The following is a 17,501-nucleotide window of genomic DNA, read 5'->3' on the forward strand; positions in this document are numbered from 1 at the left end:
TAACCCCGTGTAGAGTCCTGAAAATTTATGCTAGTGAATTTTTAACAGCTATGAGAATTGTTGTGGAACATAAAACGAAAATCGCATGCGACAAATAATAGTAAGGAGATGAACTACTCATGCACCCCACGTTTTCCGTTTTCAATTCTTCAAATATTTACATAGCTCTTTAAAATTCAAAAGCACAGATTTTCAGGACTCTTTGGGGTTAGAAATCTATAAGGGGCTATGAGAAATTATTGTATACTTTTTACATTGTTTTAAAAACATGTTATATTGAAAAGTTTTTTTATTTAAATAATATTTCAGTCGATTTCAAACATTTTTAAGAGATTACAAAAGAGACTTGTGGTAAATTTCAGGATTATTTCATTTTCTATTCACCTGTGTCACCCAACACATTGCTTCTTCCCACGATTATCTCACGGAAATACCTAAAAGGCAAAAAATTAGAAGGAATAGATCTCACACGAGGACTTATCAGCAACCGTTCTTACAACGAAACATCATCAAGTGAAACACGAAAAGGGGAGAAACAGCAGTGGTACATAAAATACCCTCCTCCACACACCAGACAGGAAAGCGAGTTAATGACATGTTTACTTTTTTGCAGAAAATCTGCAATCAGAGGTTCTATGACCTAGTTTGTTGTCCGTCTAGACTGCGCACACCATCTGATCAAAAGTTTCTGGCCAGCCCCATATAGTGCGGAACTGAGCACTAGATATCACTAGAGGCGGACCAATCAGTATAAAAGGAGTATCGTATTGTCAGTACGGGGACAGTAATAGCAGACTGGATCAGTTAGGAGAGCTCAGTGACCTAGAACGTGGACTGGTCGTTGGATGTCACCTGAGTAACAAATCCACCTGAGTAACAATCCTTCTAAATTGCCGAAGTCGAGTATTGTTGATGTGATTGTGAAGTGGAGACAACCAAGGAACAACCACAGCTAAGCCTCGTGCACTGACGGACAGGGACCGTCCAGCTTTGCGGAGGGTGGCTGTAAAAAAATCAGATGAAATCAGTAGCAGTAATCATTAGTGAGTTCAAAAGTGCTACCTCAGATTCACGTAACACATTGATTGTGCGTGGAGAATTAAAAAGAATGGGGTATAGCGGTTGACCATATCATGAGCCACATATTCAGTCAATGCTCAATTACACGTCAAGTAGTGTAAAGAATTACGTCACTGGACAGTCTATGACTGGAAACAACATCGATTATATTTCCTAGAACATCGTGCATTATTTATGTACCGCCTAAAATGGTGGTCGCTAAAGTGAAGCATTATTGGCAAACTTGAAAAATGCTAGGATATGTCAGTTTGTTCTGTTAACTTCCAATAATATATCCTCAGATTTAAATGAAACCACCCTTAAATTTTAAAACTTGGAGATACCATTATGACGCTTCACAAGCATCATGGAGCAAATCAGATGTTGGGGTTGTTTGCTTCGGTAATCCACAACATCGGTAATCTTCAACAATGTGGACTGAATGGTGTATTTGATAACGTTGGTGCCTGCACCAGCATTGAGACTGTCTGCCACAGATTGAACTGGAGCCATTATTTGATTTTCAGTGCGCCATTGGTCTCAGTGGTCGACGGCAGAGGCATTTCACTCTGTGAAGATCTGCCCAGAGTAGCGATGTGGACTCCTTACAGGGTTCGCACACGCTCACGTTTCACTCTGCTCATGCTATGATATCTACATCTACATCTACAAAGTTACTCTGCAATTCACACTTAAGTGCCTGGCAGAGGGTTCATCGAACAATTTTCGTATTACTTCCCTACCATTCCACTCTGGAATGGCGCGTGGGAAAAAGCAACACCTAAATCTTTCCGTTATAGCTCTGATTTCTCTTACTTTATTATTATGATCATTTCTCCCTACGTAGGTTTACGCATTCTAAAGAGAAAATAGATCTCGCCGCAAAGAAAACCGCCTTTGTTTCAGTGTCTACCAACCCAAATCGCATAGCATATCGGTGACACTCTCACCCCTATTGTGCGATAACACGAAACGAGCTGCCCTTCTTTGCACTTTTTCGATGCCCTCCGTCAATCCCACCTGGTAAGGATACCATACCGCGCAGCAATATTCCAGCAGAGGACGGACAAGTATAATGTAGGCTGCCTCTTTAGTGGGTTTTTCGCTCTTCTAAGTGTTCTGCCAACAAAGCGCAGTCTTTGTTTCGCCTTCCCCACAGTATTATCTATGTGATCTTTCCAATTTAAGTTGCTCGTAATTGTAACTCCTAGGTATTTAGTCGAATTCACAACCCTTAGATTTGTGCGATTTATCGTATACCCAAAATTTATCGGATTTATTTTAGTACCCAAGCGGATGACCTCGCACTTGTCTTTGTTTAGTGCTAATTGCCACTTTTCGCACCATACAGAAATTCTCTCTAGATCATATTGTAATTGGAATTGATCGTCTGATGATTTTACTAGACGGTAAATTACAGCGTCATCTGCAAACAATCTAAGGGGGCTGCTCAGATTATCACCTAGATCATTTATATAAATCAGGAACAGCAGAGGGTCTATGACACTACCTTGAGGGACGCCAGATATCACTTCTGTTCTACTCGATGATTTACCGTCTGTCAGTACGAACTGTGACCTCTCTGAGAGGAAATCACGAATCCAGTCACACAACTGAGACGATACTCCATATGCACGCAATTTGATTAATAGTCGGTTATGTGGAACGGTATCAAAAGCCTTCTGGAAATCATGGAATATGGACTCGATCTGAGATTGAGATCCCTTGTCGACAGCACTCATTACTTCATGGGAGTAAAGAGCTAGCTGTGTTGCACAAGAACGACATTTTCTGAATCCGTGTTCGTTATGTATCAATAAGTCATTTTCTTCGAGGTGATTCATAATGTTCGAGTACAGTATATGCTCCAAAATCCTACTGCAAATTGAGGTCAGTGATATGGGTCTGTAATTCAATGGATTACTCCTATTTCCTTTCTTGAATATTGGTGTGACCTGTGCCACTTTCCAGTCTTTAGGAACAAACCTTTCGCCAAGTGAGCAGTTGTATATGAGTGCTAAGAAAGGCGCTATTGTGTCTGCATACTCTGAAAAGAATCTGATTGGTATACCATCTGGACCGGATGACTTGCCTTTCTTAAGTGATTTGAGTTGTTTCGCAACACCTAAGATATCTACTTTTACGTCACGCATGCTATCAGCTGCTCTGGTTTTGAATTCTGGAATATTTAGTTCGTCTTCTTTCGTGAAGGAATTACTGAAAACTGTATTTAGTAACTCCGCTTTAATGGCACCATCATCTGTAACAATTCTATCGCTATCGCGTAGTGACGGTATTGCTGTTTTTTGCCACTGGTGTACTTTACATACGACCAGAATCTCTTTGAGTTTTCTACCATATTTTGAGACAATATTTCATTGTGGAAACTATTATAAGCATCTTGCATTGACGTCCGCACTAAATTTCGAGCTTCCGTGAAACTTAGCCAGTCTTGGGGATTTTGCGTTGTTCTGAACTTGGCATGCTTGGTTTTCACTGCAGGTTCCGCAGACTATGAGGCGCCGTCCATTGGGGTTTCGCCACTTTTTTATGTTCCTAAAGCATTCTTTTAGTCTACGAAAAAAAGTCGTGTCCACGCAGCGAAGAGTTCTACAAGAACACTACAACCGAGTAGTTGTAAAAGTGCGGTGTTTGTAACGTGTACATGGTGCTTAGATAATTAGTGCTTCCCCTGTTTTTACCATGAATATCACCCCAGTACGTGTAAGTCTTCATCTGTAAAATAGTAAAATTATCTACTTTTATGTACGAAGTTCTAGCGTACGCCTTAATGACAGTCTCTTCCTAGAAATGTATTTACAATTCCAAATTATCCTTTCCCTTTCCTTGTCAAGCCATTTATGAAAATATTAATCAAAACAGTATAACAGGCATTACTTCAATTTCTTTGCAGCGTTAGTAACGTAAAAACTGAAAATAAAAATAAGTTTCTCCACAAGGACTCAACTCCACAATCCTCGGACTATCAATCTGTACTCTTCCCGCTGCACCAACTGCTGCTAACACAAATGGCTCATTCCGCTTCCGGCCTGCGCCGGGAAAGCAGCTTTCTGCACACGCTTGGATATTTGGAGCCTCCACTTACGTCACTTCCATTTCTGGCCTGTATGCTCGTAACTGTAAATTGGACGAAATCGCTGACAAGCAGTAGGCGTGGTCCCCTTGTGAGTACATTTATTTTTGTGTTTTAGTGCCAAGAAAGCGTCTTAATTTGTTGTATTGTATACAAGAGCAATAGCCTTAATGTTTGAAGGCATAGAGATTCGTCTTAGCTAGAAGATCCAACGAAGACTTGCCAAACTAAAAGAAGAAGAACAAAGGCGTGCTGAAAAGTAAAACCTCTGAATTTGTTACGTGAAAACTCTAAAAGCATTTTAAATAAGAGAAACGTCATTAACATCCAACATCTTCATTCGTCATGACTACATATTTGAAGCCCTCTGTCGCTAGGGGCTCCGAATTGTAGCGTATAACATGGCTGTGTATAACGTAACTAGGACGATGCATGAGTAACAGCGTGCTGTAAGTTTCGAATTCGAAGAGTTCGTCCACTCGTGGAGCACCCTCTCCTTCAGGTTGATAAGGCCAGACTACACATCTGCAAGAATTTGATGCCTTGGGTTCACAGTCATCGATCATCCTCCACATAGTTCCGACTTGCACCCATCCGATTTTCATTTGTTTCCAAAATTTGAACAAACCTTTTAGGATTTAATTTTGATAGTGATGAAGCGGTGCAAGCGGAGGTGAGATTGCGGTTCCGTCGACAAAGTCGCTTATTCTGTAGTGACTGTATCAACAAACTGGTCTCACGTTGGGGGACATGTGTTCGTTGCGATGCTGACTACATTGAGAAATACGTATGTAGACATGAAGAATACAGATGTAGAATGTTAATAAAGTTTGTTTTATTTAAAAAGTTTCAAGAGCTTTCACATAAAAATACGGAGAAATTACTTTTCAGCACCCCTTTGTATCTAATTTATTTCCTTAATTTATTCGTTAAGAGAAGAAAATTGCCTAGTGTGCAGAATTGTCGACAATTATGACAAACTATGACACGAGCGTCAACGAAATTTATTCGTAAAGCTAAAGAAGCCAGTAGACGAAGGCGTTCATGGTGAACACTAGGAAGCATTTGGGGAAAGTCGGAGGCCCCTAAATAAAAACAAAAAAAATGAATACAAGTGGTTAGCGTCGCTACCTCATGATACCGGGATCCTGGTTTCGATTCCAGGCCGCGTCAACTATTTTATTTATTTGATCACCGAGAATGTTGAAATAAACATCTTTGTTCAGGTCCGTGATAAACTGAATTGGCGGGCCCACATCATCATACGAAGTCACCTTTAAAATATCACAGAACCACGTTCCGCCTGGTCTACAACCTCCACGCATTGCCGGTTAAACGTCTCACTGGGCCGCCAGTATATTCGACTCCTTCCACAATAATAAAATCGCCGGCCGCGGTGGTCTCACGGCTCTAGGCGCTCAGTCCGGAACCGTGCGGCTGCTACGGTCGCAGGTTCGAATCCTGCCTCGGGCATGGATGTGTGTGATGTCCTTAGGTTAGTTAGGTTTAAGTAGTTCTAAGTTCTAGGGGACTAATGACCACAGCAGTTGAGTCCCATAGTGCTCAGAGCCATTTGAACCAATAATAAAATCAGAGTTGTCGGACCGCACTCCAGTCAGCTACTATCCTTTTGTTGTTTGTTGTTTGACTCCAAATGACGACTGCGTGTACACGGTCCAGTCACATTAATGTGTCCACCGGCTGTGTTCGACGTCGACGTGCAATAACCACTTACAGACGGCAGGGGGTACACTGGCGGTGGACGGTATATAAAGCGCGTTGTCTGACACGGAAAACAGTGAGTTGTTTTCATATTGCGGAAGCGTAGCGACTTTTTTTTTTGACCTCTAAAAGGGCTTGGTCATTGGTTTTTGGACCAAGGGTGGACTCATTTCCAAAATGGCTAATTTAGTAAACTGTGGTTAAAGTATGGCAAAATGATGCCATCCAAAACCAGCGCTGAGGCAATGTGGTGTACAATGGGCCATAGACGACAGGGGTGACTGACACCTGTGGAGAAGTGTACCGCTGAAGAGACGTGCAGCTGTTGAGCAATAGACCGCCCAGATGAACCAAAGGGCTACCAACAGTGTCTCGTTGACGACTGTTGTTGCGTATGGTCCTCTGCAGCGTGTGACTGGTTCATGCGCTCATGCTGACTGATGTTCATCGGCGACAAAGGCTGGAATTTGCACGCCAATATCGGAGAGTGGCGGCAGGTGTCCTTTTGAGAAGAATTGCGTCTTATGCTCCATGTGACAGATGGCCATTGGCGTGTACGGTCCTGCAACAATGGTCTGAAGGGCCCAGACTTGAGGATGGAGAGTTGTGGTCTCAGGAATGTTTTTGTTACATCTCCTGGGTGACCTCATCGTTCTGGAAGGAACAATGGATCGACTCAAGTATACATGTATCTTTGGTAACCATGTCCACCCCTACGGGCAGTTTGTTCATCCTTGACACGAAGTCATCTACCAGCAGGACAATTCAACAAGTCACACAACTCTCTGTGTACGAGTATGGTTCTACCAGGTGTACCGGTATGAAATAAGCGTTAAGATACATATCTGTCGGTAGGGGACATTAGTTGTGAACGAGCCTTAATTTTTTTTTTGTTTGGTTGGTATGACATCTGTCAAAGATATTTAGTATACATTAAGTCATGGAACAAACAACATCATATGTTTTCATCGTGTTAACAATGTCGAATTTTGTACCAGAAAGTGATGATTTGCGGAAAACATTAATTTTTTGTTTTCATTTGAAAAAAAGTGCTGCAGAGTCGCATCGAATGCTTGTCGAGGCATATGGTGATCATGCTCTATCAGAAGCAACATGCAAAAGATGGTTTCAACGGTTCGGAAATAATGATTTTGATGTAAGAAATGAAGAACGTGGAAGACCACCAAAAAAGTTCGAAGACGCCGAATTGCAAGCACTATTGGATGAAGATGATACTTTGAGTCAGAAGCAAATGGCAGCAATGCTAAATGTTGCACAACAAACAATTTCTGACCGTTTGAAAGCTATGGGAAAGATCCAAAAATGTGGAAAATGGGTGCCACATAAATTGAATGAAAGACAGATGGAAAACCGAAAAACCATTTGTCAAATTTTGCTTCAAAGACATTAAAGAAAATCAATTTTGCATCGAACTGTTACAGGCGATGAAAAATGGATTTATTTTAAGAATCCTAAACGGGAAAAATCATGGGTTAATCCGGGACAACCATCAACATCGACAGCAAAACCAGTTCGATTCGGCAAGAAGACAATGCTCTGTGTTGGGTGGGATCAGAAATGTGTGGTGTTTCATGAGATTCTAAAACCCGGTGAAACTGTGAATACTAATCGCTACAGACAACAAATGATCAATTTCAACCATGCACTGATCGAGGTAGAGACAAGGCCGATAATCGCTCTTACAGATGAGGAAACTTGGCGAGAGGCGAATAGGTCTCGCGCTCTGGAACATTCCGTACAAACTTAATTATATGTTTCCATAACTCATTCATCATGGGAATTGAGAAACTCGAAGATTTTCGCCTACTGTCGACAATGAGACTGGCAAGATTTTGGTTATGGGAATTTCAAGACATTTGAGAATGTTTTAATTTCAAGTCTCAAATAGGATAACGGATGACATGATACTTTTTCGTGTGATATAATTACAAATTAACAATTTTCGGATTTTTTACTTTCCTTATACTGTAAAACCTTGCTCCTTCCAAGTTCCGTGATTCTAGGTGAAAGGGAAGGACTGTATGGGTTTTAATGAGCGAGTAAACCAATATCACGTGACATACATGGCCGTAGCTTTCCATAGCATCGACTTGGAAAATTAACCTTTTTATAGCACCAAGGGACCATAGACATTAGCATGTGACAAATTTCAACTTGCTGCCTCACCCTTCCCTGAGCAAAAGGGTTCTTGGCAGACGGACAGCCAGCCAGTCAGATAACAAATAACAAAAAAAAAAAAAAAATCGTGTGATATAGTTACAAATTAACAGTTTTCGGATTTTTTTTCCTTTCTTGTACTGTGAAACCTTACTTCTTCCAGATTTCATGGTTGTAGGTTAACGGTAAGTAATCTATAGGTTTAAGGGGACCACACCGTGGTTCAGGTAAAAAAAATCGATTTTCGGTTTTCATCATATTTTGATAGATTAAGGTTTTATTTAAGTACTCTGAAAAGGATTTTGCCGAATTTTTTTTTCGAGCATTTAAAGAGCATTTGCCTACCACTTGTGTTTGTGTCACCCACTGTCAACCCAACCACTGTCAACTCTAAGCCATATGGAGATGCCATTAGTAGCAAAATAGAATGTGTAGGCCATGTTCAAAAACGGTTGGGAACAACGCTGAGAAAACTAACTGTTGATATGAGAGGAAAAAAATTAGAAGATGGAAAATTGTTGATGGGACAGGGTCGGTTAACTAAAACTGAAATAGAGAACTTGCAGGTACACTATGGGCAGGCAATAAGGAGAAATAAAGAAAATCTGGAGGCAATGAAGAGAGATTTTTGGGCCAAATTCTTCCATAAGTGCTCTACTGATGATAAGCCATGTCACGGATTGTGTCCATCAGGAGGAAATTCGTGGTGCAGATACAATAGGACTCATGCAACTGGAGAATCTTATTCTCACCAGCATTCTCTTCCTGCTGCTATTACAGCAATTAAACCTATTTTCAGAGCCTTGGCGCATCCTGACCTTCTAAGGAAATGTCTGCATGGGCAGACACAGAACCCAAATGAATGTTTCAACAGCATAATTTGGAACCGCCTTCCTAAAACTTTATTTGTAGGCCTGCATAAAATGAAACTAGGAGTTCATTATGCTGTTGTTACACTCAGTTGTGGTAATACTGGAAAGTGCTGAGTACTGAAAAAGCTGGGAATTAATCCTGGTGAAAATATGATCACTGGGCTGCAACACTACGATAAAATGAGGGTAGGCGATGGACAGGTCTGCATCTAATATGGCCAAGAAAGCAAGACAAACATCCAGGAAGGTGAAAAAGAAGCTGGAAGACCTTCTAGAGGCCAAAGAAGGGCCATCGTATGCAGCAGGACAGTTTTAATTAACTGTATGTAACAAAAGTTTTTCTTTAAAGTCAATATCCCGCAAAGTAATATTTTCAGTACATATGCCCCATTATATTCGAAACTATCATAGATAAATGAATGAAATTTTCAGAGACTCTGCATAACATAAAAAGCCACCTCTGGTACTACATTCATTAATATTCCCCCATTAGGAAGTTCACAAAAAATATTTTAGGCAGAAAAAACTTAATATTGTTTGTTAATAAATTTAAGAAAGTATTTCTTAAAAACTATAAAATAGATAAAGTAGATTTTAGTACAGTTGACTCTGTTAGCATCATGTAACATACAGTAAAATATTAAGGTCCTGCATCAAATAGTTTTTTTCAGAAATACTTGCCTAAATTAACATGGGTTAGATAGCCAGGGTGTAGTCCCCTTAAGTGAGTGAGTTTGCGAATATCAAAATATGTGACGTAAATAGCTGTATCTGTTGACTGCATTGGCTTAGAAGCTTTAACTTCTTCACTGCACCAAGGGGCTGTAGATCCTAGTATGTGACATAAATTTCAACTTGATACGTCAACCCGTTCCTGAGGAACAAGGGTTTTAACAGCCGGACAGACAAACAGACAGATAGATAGAGGGACAGCAAAGTCATCCTATACGGGTTCCACTTTTACCGACTGAGGCACGAGACACTAAAAAACTACCTGAACAAACATATGCCGTACTTCGCACCACACAGATCGTCAGTAAGACCGCGTGCAGATTCAAAGATTTACCCTAACCTCTATAATATCAGTAGATATCTCGAAGTCTCACTATGGAACCTGTCAGAATCCGCCCCCTGTTATACTTGCAACATGCATGGCCGTCGCAAAGCAATCTACGTTGACCTATGTTATTACATTTGTGAAACCAGTGGAGTAGTAATGACATAAAAATTCCAGCCATAGTTCCTCAGAAAACTACTCAGCATCATTAAGTAAATTCCTTCAATATCTGTTAGGTTGTACCGTTTTCCGTCCTTTGATGTCCCAGATACGAAAAAGTGAAAGCTCGCAAAAATGTTCTTGGAAATGGAATACAACTTAGGTATGAAGTTACAGATTCAGTTGTTGGCATTTCAGGTGGCTGACTGTGATTTTGTATCATGTAAATACCTCAGGGATTTATTTCCGTAAAGTGACCACAAGTTTCTGCACTGATAGCTTACTTAACTGATGGCAAAAGTAAGGTCTCCTATTTTTTTATAAGTACATAGACCTGTTTATTTCTACAATGGTTTACATCAGTTTACAGCTTGAACATTTAGCTGTTTTTCGACATAATCACCATTTCTGTCGATGCATTTTTGTAGACGCTGTGGCAGTTTTTGTATGCCCATGTCATACCAACTCGACGCCATGCTGTTGTTTGCCGAGCGATGTGTGGGCGAGCGTTGTCATGGAGAATGTGTACGCCCTTGATCAACATTTCTCTTCTCCGGTTCTGAACTGCCCGTTTGAGTTTTTTCAGAGTCTCACAGTACCTGTCAGCGTTAATTGTGATCCCAGTTGGCATAAAGTCGACCAACAAGACCCCTTCCCGAGCCCAAAAAACGGTTGTTATGACTTTACCGGCAGACTGTGTTTGTTTGAATTTTCGCGGCTTTGGCGAAGAAGGATGCCACCACTGGCGTGATTGTTGCTTGGTTTCAGGTGTAAAGTGGTATGCCCAGGTTTCGTCACCCGTGACAATTGAGTCCAGAAAGTTGTCCTGTTTGGCTGCAAGGCGGTGAAGAAACGAGCGGGAAGCATCAACTCGTTGCTGCGTGTGGTCCTCAGTCAGCATGCGTGGCACCCATCTTGCGCACACTTTCCGATAGTTCAATGTTTCCGTTAAAATTCTGTGAGCGGTTCTTCGGGAAACCTCAGGAACCAGCGTGCAGAGAGCATCCAGGGTTATCCGCCGATCTTCACGCATGCTTTTTGTTCAACCTTCAACACTGTCTCCTCAGAAATTGACGGTCTCCCGCTCCTCTGTTCGTCGTGAATTTCGGTCCGACCAGCTGCAAACTCTCTACACCACTTACGAACATTTTTGACATCCATGAACGACTCACCATACACTTCCGTCAATTGGCGATGGATTTCAATCGGCGCAGTGCCCTTTGCCATCAAATACCGAATAGCTGCGCACAATTCGCAGTTGGCGGTAACATCCAACGGGAGCTCCATTCTCAACGGCTGCCAAGCCAAGACTGAGTGCCTCAGTGCGGCGTGCGCATGTTTACGCACAGCGCGTGAAGCACTCTTCATAACAGTGTGACAAACTGCCACACAAACAGACTTCTGTACTTATAAAAAAAATAGGAGACCTTACTTTTGGGATTACCCTCGTATCTTTTCACAGGCAGGAGAAGTATGACAGAAATTTAAGCGAACTGGTAAACTTGGCTGAAATGGTGTCAAAGCACGGTGGCCGAAACCCATGTCTGCAGACGAAGATAACATCTCTTCTCTCAGCCGACACTTTGGTAAGCTCTTGCGATAAGCACAGACTTATGTCGACGATGCCACTCCTTGACTGGAGCACCCTTTGTTGTTCAAGCACTATTAAGTAACTTTCTCTTCACTGCAGGTCAGCTTAACGAGACAGTTCTACAGTGGAGACATCAACTGTACGTCATTGGTCGAAAAAGTCGCAGCGGCGATATCCGACGATAGGAAATCTTGCGACATACAAGGCCTAACCGCAGAAGAGACCAATAATCTTCGCCATGCCGTCCGAAGGCTATCCATTCTTGGTAAGGAAAAGAGAAGTTACTTTCTCTCTCAATTAGAGATACACAAAACAAAAATGGTTCAAATGGCTCTGAGCACTATGGGACTTAACATCTGAGGTCATCAGTCCCCTAGACTTAGAACTACTTAAACCTAACTAATCTAAGGACATTACACACATCCATGCCCGACCGTAGCAGCAGCGCAGCTACGGATTGCAGCGCCTAGAACAGCTCGACCACAGCGGCCGGCTACGCAAAACAAAAAGCAAGACAAATAATCAAGAAGAAAAAACATACAAGGAGTAATTTTAACGTTTATGGAAGCTAGTAAAGTGTGAAAGAGGCAGGCACATTATGAGGAACGTTCAATATGTAATGCAAGGCATTTCTTTCTGAAAACAGGTTGGTTTCATTCAGAACACATCATATTATTCCCCACTCTTTTGGCTACAAAACTCCCATTTTTCAATATAATCTCCGTTCAATGCGAAGGTCTTACACTGCCTTACTGGGTTCACCTGTATGCCTTCATGGTACCACTTTACTGGTCGACATCAGAGCCAATGTCTTGCTGCATCAGTAACCTCCCCATCATCCATATATTACTTCCCACGGATTGCATTCTTCATTGGGCCAAACAGATTGAAGTTGGAAGGTGCGAGGTCGAGGCTGTATGTTGGATGAGGAAGAACAATCCAATGAAGTTTTGTGAGTTCTTTTCAGGTACTCAGACTTGTGTGAGGCCTTGCCTTATCACGAAGGAGAAGTTCATTTGTATTTTTGTGGCGACAAACACGCTGAAGTGGTTTCTTCAGTTTCCTGATGGTGGCACGATACACTTCAGAGTTGATCCCTGCACCATGAGGGAGGACACCAAACAGAATAACTCCTTCGGAGTCCAGATGACCGTCGTCAAGATTTTACCAGCTGAGGCTTTGAACTTTTCCTTTGGAGGAGAAATGGTGTGGCGCCATACCATGGATTGCGGTTTTGTCTCCAGTTCGAAGCGATGAACCCATGTTTCACTGCCTGTGACAATGTTCGACAGAAAATTGTCACGATCAGCCTGATAATGCGCAAGCGATTTCTCACAGAAGGTTCTTCATTGCCCTTTATGGTCTTCTGTTAGGCAGTGAGGGACCCAGAGAACAGGCACCTTTGAGTACTCCAACTAGTGGACGAGTGTCTCAGCACTACCAGGAGAGACGTCCATTTGTGCAGTGAAGTGTTTGAGTGTGATCCATCGATCACCTTGAATGAGAGTGTCCGCACGTTCCAACATTGTAAGACTCACAACTGCGTGTGGCTGGCCGGCATGTGGGAGACAGGTTTTGACAATCTTGTCGCGATGATTACAGACACCTCGCCAACGACTCATCGTGCTTTTGTTCACTGCCAGGTCTCTGTAGACATTCTACCAGCGCCTATGAATATCTGCGATGCTCTGGTTTTCCGCCAAAAGAAATTCAATGACAGCTCTCTGCTGGGAACGCACCTCCGTTACAGACGCCATTTTCAAAGCTACGTATAGTGTCACCACCTATCGGAATTTCGTGAAACTATCGTGGCTGAAGCGGGAACATTGCACGACGCTAAAGCGGAGTTATTGAACGCAGTTTTCCGAAATTCCTTCACAAGGGAAGACGAATGGAATATTCCAGAATTTGAAACACGAACAGCTGCTAGCATGAGTTTCTTAGAAGTAGATTACTTAGGGGTTTCGAAGCAACTCAAATCGCTTGATACGAGCAAGTCTTCAGGTCCAGATTGTATACCGATTAGGTTCCTTTCAGATTACGCTGATACAATAGCTCCCTACTTAGCAATCATATACAACCGCTCGCTCACCGATAGATCTGTACCGACAGATTGGAAAATTGCGCAGGTCGCACCAGTGTTTAAGAAGGGTAGTAGGAGTAATCCATCGAACTACAGACCTATATCATTGACGTCGGTTTGCAGTAGGGTTTTGGAGCATATATTGTATTCAAACATTATGAATCACCCCGAAGGGAACGATCTATTGATACGTAATCAGCATGGTTTCAGAAAACATCGTTCTTGTGCAACGCAGCTAGCTCTTTATTCGCACGAAGTAATGGCCGCTATCAACAGGGGATCTCAAGTTGATTCCGTATTTCTAGATTTACGGAAAGCTTTTGACACCGTTCCTCACAAGCGGCTTCTAATCAAGCTACGGGCCTATGGGGTATCGTCTCAGTTGTGCGACTGGATTCGTGATTTCCTGTCAGGAAGGTCGCAGTTCGTAGTAATAGACGGCAAATCATCGAGTAAAACAGAAGTGATATCAGGTGCTCCACAGGGAAGCGTCCTGGGACCTCTGCTGTTCCTGATCTATATAAATGACCTGGGTGACAATCTGAGCAGTTCTCTTAGGTTGTTCGCAGATGATGCTGTAATTTACCGTCTAGTAAGGTCATCCGAAGACCAGTATCAGTTGCAAAGCGATTTAGAAAAGATTGCTGTGTGGTGTAGCAGGTGGCAGTTGACGTTAAATAACGAAAAGTATTAGGTGATCCACATGAGCTCCAAAAGAAATCCGTTGGAATTAGATTACGAGATAAATAGTACAATTCTCAGTGCTGTCAATTCAACTAAGTACCTGGGTGTAAAAATTTCGAACAACTTCAGTTGGAAAGACCACATAGATAATATTGTGGGAAAGGCGAGCCAAAGGTTGCGTTTCATTGGCAGGACACTTAGAAGATGCAACAAGTCCACTAAAGAGACAGCTTACACTACACTCGTTCGTCCTCTGTTAGAATATTGCTGCGCGATGTGGGATCCTTACCAGGTGGGATTGACGGAGGATATCGAAAGGCTGCAAAAAAGGGCAGCTCGTTTTGTATTATCACGTAATAGGGGAGAGAATGTGGCAGATATGATACGCGAGTTGGGATGGAAGTCATTAAAGCAAAGACGTTTTTCGTCGCGGCGAGATCTATTTACGAAATTTCAGTCACCTACTTTCTCTTCCGAATGCGAAAATATTTTGTTGAGCCCAGCCTACATAGGTAGGAATGATCATCAAAATAAAATAAGAGAAATCAGAGCTCGAACAGAAAGGTTTAGGTGTTCGTTTTTCCCGCGCACTGTTCTGGAGTGGAATGGTAGGGAGATAGTATGATTGTGGTTCGATGAACCCTCTGCCAAGCAGTTAAATGTGAATTGCAGAGTAATCATGTAGATGTAGATGTCCGACAATAAATTCCGCATTTTTTCATCCGAAATTGACCTAGAAAAAAATGTGTTGCGTTACTTATTGAACACTCCTTGTATATGAAACACACAATGCAGTCGGTTTTAACCAGTTATTGCTGAGGGAATTCGATACGTAAATGAGACATTAAAAGTAATTGATGAGTTTTACTATTTGAACAGCAATTTAACAGACGATGGCCAAGAAGAGAAGGTACAAAATGCAGATTTGCAATTGCAAGAATAGCATTCCTGAAAAAGTTAAATCTATTAACATCGAAAATAAATTTAAGTGTTAAGAAGTCGTTTCTGAAGAAATATGTCTGGAGTGTAGCCTTGCACGGAAGTGAGACATAGGCAATAGACAGTTCAGATAAGAAGAGAATAGAAACTGCTGGCACATGGGTCTGCAGAAGAATGCTGAAGATTAAATGGGTAGAATGATTAACTGATGAAGAGGTACTGAGACAAATGGGGAAAAAAGGCTGTGTGGTGCAACGTGACCAAAAGATGGGGTCGGTTGATAAGCCACATCGTGAGGTGTCAAGAAGTCCGTCAGTTTGATAATGGAAAAAGTATGAGAGTCAAAATTGTAGAGGAAGGGCACGGCTTGAATATAGAGAGTAGGTTCAGGATGTAAGTTACAGTAGGAAATGTAGAACACACTTTGTATGCCGTGATGGCGCTATAGAAATTTTTATGGTTCCAAGATGACCAGTTTCAACAGTCTTATGCTGCCATCATCTGTAGTTTCACCTATTATATAAAACACAAAATTGCACATACCTTATGAAACCTGTTATAAAAGTGCCACGTTACATTACATGAAGTCAAAGCATAAAAGGCACTCCACACATACACATATCTCGATTAAAAAACACACAGCTGATAACATCCTCGTTCCATCCATACACATCAGCATCAGATATGACTTTCCTAAGCTTGCCGCACGGTCCTACGCTACAGGCATACATGGCGGGAGTTACGCACAGGCGGAACGTAAACTGTGACGTCACCGGGAACCCTCTCGCCACATCGCACTGCATTGAAGCTTATAGGCAAACGGCGCTCATATGTTTAACTCATATGCAGGTATGACTGCTGTCGAGATTTTCAAGGTTTCAGTGTATTATTGTTATGAAGCTTTATATTAGTTAAAGTACTGTTTGCTATGGTTGGTGAAATGCTAGTGCAAAGCGTCCAAACTCCGTCTTTTTCAAATTTTGTTTGTAAGTCTGATTGAGTTTTCAAAACGCTAAGGCTTACCCTTAAACGCATGATTTTTTTTATTTCAAGCTGCAAAAGTTACCACGTTTAGTTTATAGTGCCTACATTACGAAAAAACTATTTAAAAAAATTTTTGTAATTAAATTAACAAAGCATTATTGTTGACAATCGCTACCAACACAAAACATACCTAATTTCAAATCTGTCGTAAAGACACTCGAATTAACTGTCTACACCATATCTACTTACGTTTTCAAAATAAAAAAGTAATTTTCAAACCTACAAATCAGTGCACAAACATCAAAAAAAGTCTCTACTTTCCGCCAAAACACACGCTCAGCAGTACATCCACACAGCTGATTGTCGAAATGGTTCAGTTCATGCTGCCATTTACGATCGCTATGAAGAACTACTAGCAGTTACCAGCTGCAGTAGAGTGAAAACACTTAACTACACAACAAATTCGTTACAAAATGTTGCTCAGTATAGGATACATCGAAGAAATGAAGTCTGTAGCTTATCAGCTACGCTATGCATTAAAGTGTTAAATCAATGAAACCTGGTGGTAAATTACTTGAATCTCGTTTTTAATAGTGACTTCACTAGGAAGAGGATATCTGAATGCGTCTATGACAAAAAATAACGCTTTGTCAGGTAGGCAATGTAGAGCCGCATTTGCAATATCTTCACATGAGCAGTTAGTTACACCGTCCTTTCATGACGACTTGTTGCTGTCAGAGAAATAGCCCTGAATCACTTTTTGAAAATGTTTTCATTTGAACAACTCATTGCTACATCAAGAGAGGCGATCCTTTTGGCAAAGGTCTTATACAGGGTGAGGCGTGTAAAACCGACCTGTGAAGTCAGCGCACAAACATAAAATGAAATTTTTGGTAAGTTCCTATGGGAGCGAACTGCCGAGGTCGTCGGTCCCTAGGCTTACACACTACTTAATCTAACTTGAACTAACTTACGCTAAGGACAACACACACACCCATGCCTGGATTTTCTGTCGACCAGTACCAGTTGTTCTGGAGATTTATGTACTCAGACAGATGGAACCACCCCTCGTCACTCAT

At 41.7% G+C, this 17,501-nt stretch overlaps 1 protein-coding gene across 3 annotated transcripts in view; it reads left to right on the plus strand.

Annotated features, from left to right (window-relative positions):
* Positions 1 to 17,501, plus strand: part of LOC126203847 (hydroxyproline dehydrogenase-like) — a 176,674-nt gene that overhangs the window by 89,623 nt on the left and 69,550 nt on the right. For all 3 annotated transcript variants that reach the window (XM_049938222.1, XM_049938221.1, XM_049938223.1), the window contains 2 exons: positions 11,604 to 11,727; positions 11,832 to 11,997. In XM_049938222.1, coding sequence (XP_049794179.1) covers positions 11,604 to 11,727; positions 11,832 to 11,997 — 290 coding nt within the window. The remainder of the gene's footprint in view (positions 1 to 11,603; positions 11,728 to 11,831; positions 11,998 to 17,501) is intronic.

The sequence above is a fragment of the Schistocerca nitens genome, chromosome 9, assembly GCF_023898315.1.
Source record: "Schistocerca nitens isolate TAMUIC-IGC-003100 chromosome 9, iqSchNite1.1, whole genome shotgun sequence".
NCBI classification, from domain to species: domain Eukaryota; kingdom Metazoa; phylum Arthropoda; class Insecta; order Orthoptera; family Acrididae; genus Schistocerca; species Schistocerca nitens.